Source organism: Xenopus laevis, chromosome 1S, assembly GCF_017654675.1.
Source record: "Xenopus laevis strain J_2021 chromosome 1S, Xenopus_laevis_v10.1, whole genome shotgun sequence".
NCBI lineage: Eukaryota > Metazoa > Chordata > Amphibia > Anura > Pipidae > Xenopus > Xenopus laevis.
In genome coordinates this window covers 161,182,727-161,197,611 of record NC_054372.1, presented here as the reverse complement: position 1 = coordinate 161,197,611, position 14,885 = coordinate 161,182,727, and the positions used below count along the sequence as shown (strand labels likewise).

The window sequence follows — 14,885 nt, the reverse complement described above, 5'->3', positions numbered from 1 at the left end:
TTCAGCCGCTTCAGTAATCTTCAGAATGAGACCGGCACTTCGCCTATTTTCGTGAGTTTTGGCACATGCGCAGTTGTCATGCAACAGGAAATTGCTCCAACTGCACATGCGCCGCTTCGCCTGTCTCATTCCACATATTACCAAAGAGAAGAAAATGCTTGCCATGAACTCGACTGGACAGAATCTGCACGAAGAAGTAAGTAAAGAGTGAGGGGCATTTGCCCGGGAGGGGGGCAGCTAGACTGGGGGGGGAGGAAGGGGAGTCTATGTAGGGTAGAGGATAGGGTTTGTTTTTTTTATTAAGGGTTTGTTTATCCTTTAAGATTCTTAAAACTTTAGTTGTCCTTTAAATTGCCTGTAATATTCTATCTTAGCAGATGGCTTTTGTACCTGAAGGCAGTAGGCAATTTCCCTACATTTGGAATTGCATGCACCCACGTGAACGTGCATATGTTACAGCATACTGCTATTTATTGTATAATGCTCAGATCTACTGAAAATAGATTAAATCTTCTGAAATAAAATCTCAGCTGTGGGGGTTCCAGGACTGGAAATGGAATGTATTAACATTTCTGAAATGTCACCAAATCAGAGCAGAACAGAGCTTTTGAGACACCGATGTAAGCTTGGAGATCAATTTGGATCCAAGTCACAAGTGTTGAGCTGAGAATTGACAAGACCCATCCAAATACTGATCCATCTTTGGTTTCCAACACCCAGACAACATACACTGTGGGTGGGGGCTGAGGACAGGTTTGGTGGGCTATATTCTAGGGAGCTGTGCCATTTCATGCTAAACTTCACACCCTAAGGACTTGCTGGGATTATGTCACTCTAACCTGTGAACCAAAGCAAAATTGCTTCTCACACCTACAGCATGCAGTTCATCTGTGGTGAAACAGAGATGTCAGTGAAAACAGCTGCCAGTGAAAACACCAATTTGTCTCACTAGACAAACAGAAAATGGCAAGAAAACCGTTTGTCTCGATATGTTCACAGCACATAGAATTCGCACAGTTGTTACCATAGTAAACAAACATTCGTGTTTTACTGGTTTTGTCTGTGCTTCTGAAAGCATCTCCAGGGCACTAAAAAGGTCAAAGGGCAACTATTCCAAAAGGCAGCTATCATCTGGTTTCCAAGAAACTGGTCCTCCACCCTGAAAAAATGCTAAGGAACTAACACACACACAAACACTATTATTAGTGCAATCATTTATAAAGCTCCAACATATACAACAGTGATATAGATAATCATACATAACTGACATACAGACAAACTGATGCAGAAGCTGTAAAGTAGACCCTTCCCACAAGGGCTTTCTATCTATACAGTCATATGAAAAAGTTTGGGAACCCCTCTCAGCCTGCATAATAATTTACTCCACTTTCAACAAAAAAGATAACAGTTGTGTGTCTTTCGTTTCCCAGCAGTACTGTGGTGTTTTCAGTAAAGCAGTATTCAGTTGTATGAAATTAAATCAAATGTGAAAAACTGTCTATGCAAAAATTTGGGTACCCTTGTAATTTTGCTAATTTGAATGCATGTAAATGCTCAATACTGATTACTGGCAACACCAAATTGTTTGGATTGGCTTGTTAAGCCTTGAACTTCATAGGCAGGTGTGTCCAATCATGAGAAAGGGTATTTAAGGTGGCCAATTGCAAGTTGTGCTTCTTTTCAACTCTCCTCCGAAGAGTGACAGCATGGGATCCTCAAAGCAACTCTCAAAAGATCTGAAAACAAAGATTGTTCAGTATCATGGTTTAGGGGAAGGCTACAAAAAGCTATCTCAGAGGTTTAAACTGTCAGTTTCAACTGTAAGGAATGTTTTCAGGAAATGGAAGGCCACAGGCACAGTTGCTGTAAAACCCAGGTCTGGCAGGTCAAGAAAAAATACAGGAGCGGCATATGCGGAGAATTGTGAGAATGGTTACAGACAACCCAAATATCACCTCCGAAGACCTGCAAGAACATTGTGCTGCAGATGGTGTATCTGTACATCGTTCTACAATATATATATATATATATAAACCATGCACATTCAACAGTTAATCCCACAATATATATATAGATACATGAACAGGAGGACGGCACTCCGGTAAAAAAACAGGTTTTTATTGCTGGGTACTGTAGAAATACATAGGCCTTACGCGTTTCGGGAACACCTTCCCTTAGTCATAGGCACTACATTGTGCAGGACAATCACTGTTCACCTTTCAAGCAAGCATTTCTTTTCTCACAGACCTCATCCAAGGATGCATTACTGTGTCCCAAGGGACCCATTAATAACTTGCTTCAAGGTATATATCTAGTAGAGGTTAATTTTGGAATACCTGCATCATAATCACACTGATGGTCCAAAGAGGCATTAACAAGGGACTTCTTACCTTTATTATCATACTCATTGCAATGAAAACTGGCACAGGGTTACCAGCATGAATACTGATATGCCTTTTCTGATCAGAAAAGAGTCTCTTATTATGACTGATACCTCCGCTAATGTAGAGCAGGCACTCAAAGAGCAGTCTTACCAACAGTAAAATTCAGAAAGTTTACTTGAGTACACATGCAAGCAGCCTTATGCGTATCTTGTTTCACAAACACTTAATTATAGCCTGTGATTAACTATTCCAATATAGCAATAGAAGGAAAGGAAACGTTCCTGTAAACAATAACCTTACACCTTACACAATTGCTTAAGCATTGTATTAAAGGGGTTGTTCACCTTTAAATTAACGTTTAGTATTATGTAGAGAGTGATATTTTGAGATAAGTTGAAGTTGGTTTTCATTTTTTATTATTTGTAGTTTTGAGTTATTTAGGGGGTTATTTACTAAAATCTGATTTTTTTTCTGGTGAGCATTTTAAAGAGGAAAAGACATTTTTTTCATGGAAAAAAGACTTGAATTTTTCAACATTTATTAAACCCCGAGGCTGCTAAACTTCCAGATAAAAAATTACTCCATCTCAAACCTGCAAAGGTCATGTCGAAGTTAACAGCAGATGTCCCTTTTACAATAGGAAAACATAATGATCTTTGCTGGGTTTCATACGATAATCCTAAAAAGTCTGCGTTTTCTGGCGCCAAATCCAAAAAAATCACACGATTTGGATCTTTTCACGATTTTATCACGTCTTTTCCCGCACCAACTTAATTCATTCATAAATTAAGTAAAAATGTGGATGGAGTTTGGTTGAAGTGGTTTCATTATAATAATGAGATATTTTCAGATTTTAGTAAATACCCCCCCCCCCTATCTTTTAATTCAGTTTTTCTCCAGTTTGCAATTTTAGTAATCTGGTTGATAGGGTTCAAATGGCCCTAGCAACCATGCATTGATATGAATAAGAGACTGAAATATAAGTAGGAGAGGGTTTGAACAGAAAAAAATAGTAATAAAAAGTAGCAATTAATTACAGAACATTTGTTTTATTTTTATGGGGTCAGTGAACCCAATTTTAAAGCTGGAAAGAGTCAGAGGAAAAAGGTAAATAATTCCAATAAATCCCATTGAAAAGTTACTTAGAATGAGCCAATCTATAACATACTAAAAGTTAACTTAAAGGGCATGTAAAGCCAAAAAAATAAAATCCCATTTTTACTTTCTTTACTGAAAAAGAAACCTATCTCCAATATACTTTAATTAAAAAATGTGTACCGTTTTTATAAGAAACCTGACTGTATGCAGTGAAATTCTCCCTTCATTTACTGCTGTGGATAGGAATTGTCAGACGGTCCCTAACTGCTGAGCAGGGAAACAATCATACTTATGAACAGCAGGGGGAGCCCCCGCCTTACTTACCAGCCATGCAGAACTCAAGCAGCTTTGTTTATGACGATCCCTATGCAGCCCAGACCATATTGAGCATGTGCACTTAGTCTTAGTCTTGCAAAGATGTTTAACAAAGTTACAAGATGGTGACCCCCTGTAGCCAACTTTTAAAGCATATGTAAAGCATTATTTGTTTGATTAGGCTTGTGGTGCAGTAAGTTCATGTTAATATTTAGTATACAAAATACAGTATTTCTAGCCTTATTCTATTCTAGACTTTAAATGCCCTTTAAAGGTGAACCACCCTTTTAAAGAGATTTTGCATAGCAAATCAGCAATGACTATAGATATATTTTGCACTAAATTCTTCATTTTGATAAGCAACATATATCAAAATTAATTGCTAATTAGCCATGAAGGAGTGAATTATTGTGTACCCAGGTTTTTGAGGGGAAGTTGTCACATATCCCTTTAAAAACACATGCTATTGGCCCTCAAAGGATGTTGGTGGCTGTTCAATTTGGGGCCACAAGGCAGCTTTAAAGGCTACATGTATGATATATTTTGCTTCACATAAACATGTTTCCTTTATCTGTTTTTACTGGCCTCTCCACACATTTCTTTCATTCCCAGCTCAATATACACGTGGAGAAGTAAAACACGCTAGTAAGTGCAGAACTATGCTGCTCCCCCTCAGGGTGCTTTGCACTGGCTGACACACATGCACACACACACTGTACCTGTCAAACAACTCCCTTGTATAATCACTGGATAAAATACAAAGAAGGCAGGCTGGCTGGTTCTATTGTCTAAAGCTCTTTTGCAAACTACATCTTATACCATCAACATAACCATTATAAAGAACGACAGAATACGCTTTTCTTTTGTCTAAACTGGGGATTAAGTTATTTTAGATTTACACAACACCTGAAAAGCTTTCAAATCCCCTAAACACGCTGTCTATAAATACACTAAAAGCAATGTTCCCTCTAAGATGTGCACTTGTTCTTGAGCACAAATTTTGAGTCCAGCACACAACAAATGGTGATGTGCACATACAATTTTGTGTGAAAACAAAAAAATTTGTTTCACACAGTTTTTAAAAACTGTGCACACAAATTAATAATCTGTGTGCAAAAGAATATGCTCACATGGATGAGATGGTATTAGTGGGAACATTTAACTAAAAGAACCAGAACATGAGTTTCAACATAAAATGGGCATGCAGCTTCTATCCTAAACACTGAAAAATATTTATGGATTCTATGAACCGCGAAACCCACAAATCTGCTGTAAAAGATATATATATAATATATATATATATATAGATATATATATATATATATATATAGATATATATATATATATATATATATATATAGATATATATATATATATAGATATATATATATATATAGATATATATATATATATATATAAAAAACAAGGGAAAGTTGTGCTCACCATTAGTTTTTAAAACCATTAGGCGGGGGTGCAGCGAGGCTGTGACCACAAAATACATATAGACAATTACAAGAGTCCTCAGCACTCAACCCATTATCAATATATTTGAAACTATAGAATTCTTAATGAATCAGATGAAAATTGAGCATAGGACTAGCCAGATATGGGATGACTTTGACGTAGTTGGCCAGCTTAAATATATTGCAATATATGGACAAACAATCCCTGTTTTGTTTAAAGGGTAAGGCATTTTTCAGTAGCAGTATGCACAAAATGTCTCTGTCTTAAATATATTGATAATGGGTTGAGTGCTGAGGACTCTTGCAATTGTCTATATGTATTTTGTGGTCACACCCTCATTGCACCCCCGCCTAATGGTTTTAAAAACTAGTGGTGAGCACAACTTTCCCTTGTTTGTTATAGTTCTACAGGAGCAGTGACCAGCTCCATGTTGTAGCTCCCACCCCCTCCAACTATAGTCAGGTGATCCCACTGGTGTCTAATAAAAGGGCAGCCAAGTTTGGGAGTTTTACTTTGAAAGCAGCTAGTAAGTTGCAGGTAAAACATATTTATCCCTTTAATAAAATGTATAATGAAACTATTCTTAATGAATCAGATGAAAATTGAGCATAGGACTGGCCAGATATGGGATGACTTTGACGTAGTTGGCCAGCTTAAATATATTGCAATATATGGACAAACAATCCCTGTTTTGTAAGGGTAAGGCATTTTTCAGTAGCAGTATGCACAAAATATCTCTGTCTTAAATATATTGATAATGGGTTGAGTGCTGAGGACTCTTGTAATTGTCTATATATATATATATATATATATTGTATGTGCAACCTTTTATCGCAATTTACATTCTAATTGCGCATCAGTATCGATATAGCTAGGTTGAGCAGCATTACGATTGACATTAGTTTTAAAAACTATGTAATATTTAATAAATTAGAGGTTCTGACCTATGTGGGTTTTGTTTTTAGATAATTAATTGTTGATCATGGCACCACCTATTAACTTGATACAGACTGCCAGTCTTTTTCTAGTTTATTCATTTTTTCTATTAAATGTTCCGTTTGTTATGTGTTTTTTTCTTTGGTGAGTCTTTTATTTTACCGGTAGTTTTATTGTAAAATAGGAAGAGGAAGATACAATTTGATTTAATTAATATTCCTCTGATACCTTGTTTGTGATGTTAAAAAATATATATTTTAGTATATTTTAGTTTTTATGTAATCTATACACAAGGAGGTTTTATTCACCTATTTGGAACTGTTTTTTATATCTTGAATGTGAGGTTTTTTTAATGGGTGTTTGTTAAATAATTTTTTACTTTGAGAAAGGCTGTGGCCGAAACGTCAGCTTGTGCCGGTGAATAAATTCATCTTTCTACCAATGTAAGACCTGTGAGTGCGACTACTTTACATCATATTGTGATATATATAAACAGTGCCTAGTGATGTTATCTGTTATAATCTGTGCTTAGCAATATCACTTGTCTCACATGACTTATAAAGAATGTAGTAAAATATAAAGATAATAGGGGTTACCTCTGAGTTCTATGTGCTTTTCTGTCCTGTGTCATGGCTGTATGTTTCTAGGGCAGTACCCAACCTATTTGCAATGGCATATGCACAATGTCGCTTCAGCCCACTTCGTAACAAGATACCCCCAGATTTCATGGGAAAGAGTTCAGCAGAAGAAACTTTTTTTCAATAAAAGTTTTATTTACCATATAAGTATCAGAGGGCCTTCCCCCTAAGGCTGCTGCCCTAGGTCGGGGCCCTCGAATGCCTATTTATAATTATATTTTGTGGTGTGGGCGGAGGTCTAAAAAATAAGAGACACAGCAATCTACATACACGAGTATAAATGCTAAATATTCAATCAGGAGGTAGAAGAAACCTTCAGTTTGTCTATAATATGTGTGCAGTCTGTGATTCCTCTTTTTGGTCTCCTAAATAAACTAAATAAAGGTGGATACTGCTGTTAATCATGACAGGACCCCCCTGGGCAGGAACACAGGACACCAACACCAGGAACACACCAATATTAAGGGGACAGCCAGCTTCAAGTAACCTACTCCATAGCATCTCTTAGATGAGGAGGAAGAGGGAGGCTGAATGTGAGAGAAGATTGGTTTAAATACTGTCTTCAAATGTGCTACACTGGTCAAGATGGGTGGCACTAACAATTTATGTGTAAATAAACGACAATACAAAGTGTTAACACAGGTGTTCAGGTGGCTACCATGACTCCTATGTCAATGCTTATAGCAGGACTAACACCCATTGCATCACTGTGGATCATAAAATTTACAAGGCTATTAAAACTCTGTGACCTTCATAAATGCACTCGGCCAGCAGCCTTTTGCCTTGATATGGTCACAAAACGCCTTGGTGACTATTTTAACATTATAAATTACATTAGAGTCAAAATGATGCTCGACATAAATGCTACAGAGTGATATCAGATGACAGTATGGTTTATACAATGAACATGCAGATTACATACAAAATACAGCCAATAACTGATACAAGAGGTAAGGGCCGTGCACAAATAAAAAGCTTACAAGATAAAATTTGTGTTTAATAAAAAAATTAAATTTGACCTTTTAGACGTCACCTCAGGAGTTGTATGACCTATATTAAAGCACTCATCCTGAATGGAACCATTAAAGGAAAACTATACCCCCCAAACAATGTAGGTCTCTATTAAAAGACACTGAGTAAAACAGCTCATGTGTAAAACCCTGCTTCATCTAAATAAACCATTATCATAATAATATACTTTATTAGTAGTATGTGCCATTGGGTAATCATAAATAGAAAATTGCCATTTTAAAAAATAAGGGCCGCCCCCTGAGATCGTAAGATTCACTTTGCATACATACAAACCACATGTAAGGTCACATGAGCCAATTAACAGACAGAGTTCTGCCTTTTGCTTCCTCACTTCTTCCTGTTACAGTTAGTGTTGTAGTATTTCTGGTCAGGTGATCTCTGAGGCAGCACAGATAGAGTCACGAAATGGTGGTTCAAGGCAAGAGATGTAAAAGGGCAATATTTATGTAAATATATATTCCAGTTTGGTAAGATTCTTTAATATGTCATTCAATTTGATATAAACTATCTGTTGCTTAAGTATTCATTTTGGGGGTATAGTTTTCCTTTAAGTGCCTTCTAATACCTTACAATAGAGAGTCATACAAGGCTTAAGCTGGCCATGTCATAATCAATCCACTCATTTACACTAACTATTTATCATCAAGGTGCCTAAATATATTTGTATAGGAAAGAAGAGGGAAAAGGGTCGATTTGTGTAGCCAAACTGCAAAGAGCAAGTCTCACATCTCTGTTTCATGATGTTCATATCTTGTTTATAATGCACTTGATGACATCACTAATTTACCGACCGAAACGTTGACAAAAATAAAAAAAAATCACTCATTCATAAGTCCCTTGAGTGCCACAGTTTTTCATGTGGATAACCATTTCTTTGCACCATACACCAACAATCACTTACTATATATATATATATATATATATATATATATATATATATATATATATATATATATATATATATATATATATATATATATATATATATATATAAAAACCTGTACAAAAACTGACCTTTAGGGTGAAGACATGTGGAGCTACTAGTAGCAGCTACTGTACTTGTCACGGCTACAAAAATAGATAATGCTGATAATCTACTGATAACTGTTTCTACGTGTGTAAATGTAAATCGCCGGCGGGATGGCACTCTGAGCGATTCATTTTCCAAAGTTGCCCGAAGTTTCCCTAATCGATCCGAGTGCCACACCGCCGACGCTTTACATTTTAGCTGGCAGGAAAGCAGGGGAAGCAGTTCAGGGAGATTAGTCGCCGGGTGACTAATCTCCCCAAATCTGCCTGTGTGCCCTGACCCTTAGCAGAGGCAATTCTTAGTATTGTCTATAGCAGGGTATTTTCTGGCATTTTGTAGCACTGTTAATACTGTAAGTCTTGTCTCTGAGAAAAGTGTTACTCCCCCCCCCCCGAATGAAATTAGGGGGCATGTATCCAATGTGTAAATCAGCCTAAAGCATGATTTTCTTTTTCACCAGTTTTTAGCACTCTATAAAATGTAATGCTGTTTATTGTATAAGCAGTGAGCATAATGCACTGTGCTGAAACTCACTCTTACAAACTCCATTATCACAACAAAACTGGACGTTTCATGTGCTGCTGTTGTCCTGTACAATGCCCAGTTTGAATAGACTTACAAAAAATAAATATGGTCAGTGATTTCTGACACACCTCGATCATGCACTCAGCAGGTGCACCAGATGTAACCATAAGCAATTGTATGCTGCTAGTATGAAAAGCAGATTTAATACTGTGCTTCCCTAATAAATATACACTGATCTCCAGTCACAATCATTAGAACCTGAGCCCTACAAGTCTGTGCAGAACCTACTGATAACTACTTGCCATTCAAATAAGGCAGAAAGGTTCCACAATACATCACAAATGTGGAGTCCAAATGGAAACCCTTCAGTTTCTGAACTGCAACTCTCATATCCACTCCCAGGAGCTGTACAGCCAGCAGAACACCGTCAGCTGGTATCCTAAAGGTTTCTGGGGAGAACATGCTGAAGCCTGAGAGCTTATTAGATTTTGGTGCTGATGCTAAAGCTGCACAGCAATGTATCCAGTGATTATTAATGCTGTATGTATGAGAATGGAATTGAGAGCAATTGTGCTCATGTAACTGAGAAAGTTACCCTCGGTAGCCCCAGCGATAGTCCCATGGAAGCCTGTGAGCCTCCATTGCCATGTGAGGGAGACACCCAGCTCATTGTATAGAGTATATATATATATATATACTAGACATTAAGCCTGTTAACGGGCGCTAGAACGGGCCGCCAGAGACGGTCCATGGGGCACATGCGCAGTAGCGCAATCCCATGGACACAGGGACTGGACGCAGAGACACTTCAACTTTATTATATAGGATATATATATATATATATATATATATATATATATATATATATATATATATAATATGAGTGTATATACATTAAAAAGGTTGTTTCAGGCCAACCTTTTTAATGTGATTAATAAAGAATTAATCTTTTATACTTTTGAAAAAGTACCTGGTGTGCATACATTTATATATATATACAGCATATATGGGTAGCACCTGGGTCAATTGCCCTATTTTGGAGTGCTGGTAAGATTGTATAGTGTCTCCCAGCAGATTGTATAGTGTCTCCCAGCTCACTGTATAGTGTGTGTGTGTGTGTGTGTATATATATATATATATATTTATTGTATAGTGTGTCCCAGCTCATTGTATAGTGTCTCCAAGCTCATTGTGTGTGTGTGTGTGTGTGTGTATATATATATATATATATATATATATATATATATATATATAGTGAATAAAGTACAACTGGGGGTACTTTATTTATTATAATACACATGTTTCAGTGAGTGATGTGACAGAAATGACATCAGAACTCACCGTTTATAACTGATGACATCTCCCAGCTTATTGTATAGTGTGTGTATATATATATATATATATATATATATATATATATATATAGTCATTGTATAGTGTCTCCCAGCTCACTGTATAGTGTATATATATAGTATAGTGTCTCCCAGCTCACTGTATAGTGTATATATATATATATATATAGTCATTGTATAGTGTCTCCCAGCTCACTGTATAGTGTATATATATAGTAGTGTCTCCCAGCTCACTGTATAGTGTATATATATATATAGTCATTGTATAGTGTCTCCCAGCTCACTGTATAGTGTATATATATATATAGTATAGTGTCTCCCAGCTCACTGTATAGTGTATATATATATAGTCATTGTATAGTGTCTCCCAGCTCACTGTATAGTGTATATATATATATATAGTCATTGTATAGTGTCTCCCAGACATCAGGAGGGAGCCCTTTGCTTTGCTACTGGCCGCAGTCAGGTTGCTGTGCGACTCAGGGCAGCGGGCACACTTACCTTCACCCCGTGCTGATGGCTGGTTAAAGGCAACTTGGACTCATCCAGTAACAAAACTTCACAATAAAATTCCTCCGGGACTGCGCAGAAACAACCCATCCCTAGTCCGGGGGCTGCGAGGAGCCAGGGAGCAGGGACAAGCCGCTCAGTGCCACATACAGACCGAGCCCTCCCCGTGCTACTCCCCCCTCCGCCTCTTGGGCCTGACTCGACACGGGGAGTTCCTATAGGCTCCTGTTCCATCCTCCGCGATTGGATAGGGCTACCTCTACACAAGCAGGTTCAGCAGCCGAGCGTGCTGACTTCCCCCTCTAGTGGAAATATTGGGGTACTGCTTATGACGCTCCTTTGTACCTTTCAGATTGCGGGCGGAGATGTTTCCCACACAAATTGTTTCACTTCGTTATAGAAATGATGATATGGCATGTGTGGCCTTCCAGTAGTGTTACTTTATCATACCTCCTCCCAGTAAGGGTGGAAAGAGGTAGCAGTCCAACCCTGACTTATGAAGACACTCTAAGACAGTGTCGGACTGGGACACTAGGGGCCCACCCAAAAACCTTAGACCAGGGGTCCACCATAATACCTTAGACCAGGGGCCCACTCTCAGTACTAATATTCTTCATCTCCTCAATCAACCTCTATTCTCCTAGTTTGTTTTCTTTACATACTATAATCTATTATTCCATCTATTTAGCCTCTTTGTTCTCATATCATAGGGAATGGTTATGAAATAGGCCAAAGGTTTAGCAGCATGAGGGCCCACTGACACCTTGGCCCACCGGGAGTTTTCCTGGTATCCCGGTGGGCCAGTCCGACACTGCTCTAAGAGCAAAATTAGCTGCTACTAAATCATTCAGGGCGCTATCTTTGTTAAAGGAACAGTTCAGTGTAAAAATAAAAATTGGGTACATAGATGGGCTGTTCAAAAAAAAAAATGTTTCTAATATAGTTAGTTAGGCAAAAATGTAATGTATAAAGGCTGGAGTGACTGGATGTCTAACAGAACAGAATACAACTTCCTGTTGGCCAATAAAACACCTGCCAATGTAGATGCTGGTAAATTTGTAATACCCTTGACAAAACACCTTGGCCGCCCCCCAATCCACTGGAAACGTAACTTTATTTCCCTCCTTTTGGCCATTGGTGCAACGTGGCTCTGTCCCCTTTGCGTCGTGGCCCATCCATATTTGTCACGGCTGGCCCCTTTTGTTCCCACTCCCACCACCAGCCAGTAAAATTTACGAAAAGGTTGCAACCCTAGGTAATAGAGCAGTTAAACAGCAGTTCTTTGTTTATTTTCTAACGGCCGGTGGTGGGGGCGTGAACAAAAGGGGCGAGCCGTGATGAAAAGGAGGCGTGACAAAAAAGGGCAGATTGTGTTGTAAAAGGGGCGGAGTCACAGCAATGGCCAGAAAGAGCAGAACAGTTACGTTTAGAAATCACGGGACCCCGTACAACAACATTTTTGTGGCCCCCTGGGCCAGCCCACCCTGGCACCCAAGCCCCACCCCTGATCCCGCTCACTCCACATCACAGTTTAAAGATCACACAGACATCAGCACTAAAAAAGTAACCCCCCACACACAAGTTATAAAAAGCTATTGATGCTCAAGGCCCCCATATAAGTTAAAAAAAAAACATTGGCACCAGGGCCCCCCATAAAAGTTTTTTTAAAAAAAACATTGGTGCCAGGGCCCCCCTTACTAGTAAAAAAAAAATTGGGGCCCCAAAGAATAGTTTTTAAAAAAACATTGGCGGCAGGGCCCCCCTTACAAGTTAAAAAAAAATTGGGGCCCCAAAACATATTTTTTTTTTTTAAAAAAAACATTGGCGCCAGGGCCCCCCTTACAAGTTAAAAAAATTGGGGCCCCAAAAAATATTTTTTAAAAAAACATTGGTATCAGGGGCTTTTAGAATATTAAAATAAAACATTGGTGACCAGGGGATAAAAAAAAAGAGAAAAAAAACACAAACTGGTGTTCAGTAGAATTGAACTCATGGTTTCAGGACATTGACTTCTACTCCTTTCGTGACTTTGGGTCTTTTCACCGCTTCGGGATTTCGGCTGTTCGGCTTTTTGGCACTTCCGCATTTCAGTTGTTTGGGACTTCGCAAATGGCCGATTGGCTTCGGCGCTGTCAAGGGGGGCCGGCTCTTTCTAAAGTGCAGCACTGCCGGGCCCCCTTCAGGCCCAGGCCCGGGACACTTGTCCCCCCTGTCCCCCACTGATGGCGGTCCTGGGGGCGGGCCAAAGGGTTTTGTTAAGGGTATTACAAATTTATCGGCAACTACATTGCCGGTAAATTTGTAATACCGGCCTGCCTTGGCAGGTGTTTTATAATACTGGTTTGGTGGCAACCCTACTCCCAGCATGAGCAGCCATGTTGGGGCACACGCATAATGTGCAACTTGTTCATTATGCGCATGCATGGGAAGTCTGAAGAGCATTCGCGCATCTGCCCTGACTGACATGGTCACTCACACCAGGAGCTCCCTGGGAGACACTTGCTTATCTTAAATAGTTACAAATCTTTGATTAGCATAAATTGTTACAAATTTATCGAAGAGCAGCTGCTGAGCATTCTGGGCTCTCTGCCAAAAAGCCTCATTTTAATTTTCAGAAACTTTGTGTCTTTTTCTTCAAAGAGAACCTTGGGACTTTTTAATAAAAAGCCAGGACTGCAGACTGTCCTGCATAAAAAAGGACAGTTGGGAGCAATGTTCCCTCTAATGCCTTCTCAGCTATGTGTGCACAGTTTAAACTTGTGTGCACAGGTCAGAATAAATGCAAAATTTCGTATTTTAATATTTCCTGTTGATTTCAAGGGCTTTACAGGGGTAATTAACTTTTAGTATGTTATAGAATGGCCTATTCCTAGAACTTCATTATGTATTTTGTATAGTTGTTTTAATTATTTGCCTTCTGATTGTGAGTCTTTCCAGTTTTCACTGTCACTGACCCTGACAGCTGTAAATTATTGGTCTGTGAAGTTATCATTTTATTGTTATTGTTTTTTTATTAATTATCTTTCTATGCAGGCCCTCTCCTATTCATATTCTCCTCTCTCATTGAAACCACTGCCCAATTGCTAAAGTAAATAAGACCCTAGCAACCAGATAGCTGCTAAAATACCAAACTGGTGAGTTGCTGAATCAAAAGTTACATAACTGAAAATCCATACAGTATAAAAAAAGAAGACCAATTGCAAACTGTCTTAGAATATCAATGTTTACATCATACTAAAAGTTAGTTTAAAAGTGAAAAAAAGAAAAAAAAGAGTCTCTTCTTGCACCTAAACCATCAGTTCAATCTTTTCTTGGCCTTTTGGATAAGATCAAGGAGGAGTTTCTCTGCATCTCCATATAAGACAGACTAGGTTGATCCTCTGGAAAGTGTCAGCAGCATGAAAGCCGAGGTGCACTTTACCCTGAGAGTAGTGACCCCAGGGTGCTAGAAATCACACTGTGAGATTGTACCTCACCTTGCATTACTGCAGCTCTTTGCACAAAGGACTTTATGTTTTTATGCTGAACTTGCTTCTATTGCTCCAACCTTTTTCACTGATGCAAAGAAAATTTTTGAATTCAAGCTATCTTACTATTTTTT

The 14,885-nt window shown here is 38.5% G+C and overlaps 1 protein-coding gene across 5 annotated transcripts in view; it reads right to left on the bottom strand.

Moving 5' to 3' along the window:
* The window catches only part of epb41l4a.S (erythrocyte membrane protein band 4.1 like 4A S homeolog), a 112,524-nt gene extending 100,991 nt beyond the window's left edge, over nt 1-11,533 (bottom strand). For 4 of the 5 annotated variants that reach the window (XM_018235838.2, XM_018235848.2, XM_018235856.2 and 1 more), the window contains exon 1: nt 11,276-11,533. In XM_018235838.2, the coding sequence (XP_018091327.1) occupies nt 11,276-11,518 (243 nt within the window). In that variant the 5' untranslated portion in view covers nt 11,519-11,533. 5 annotated transcript variants of the gene reach the window in all.
* Nucleotides 11,534-14,885: the final 3,352 nt, after the last annotated feature.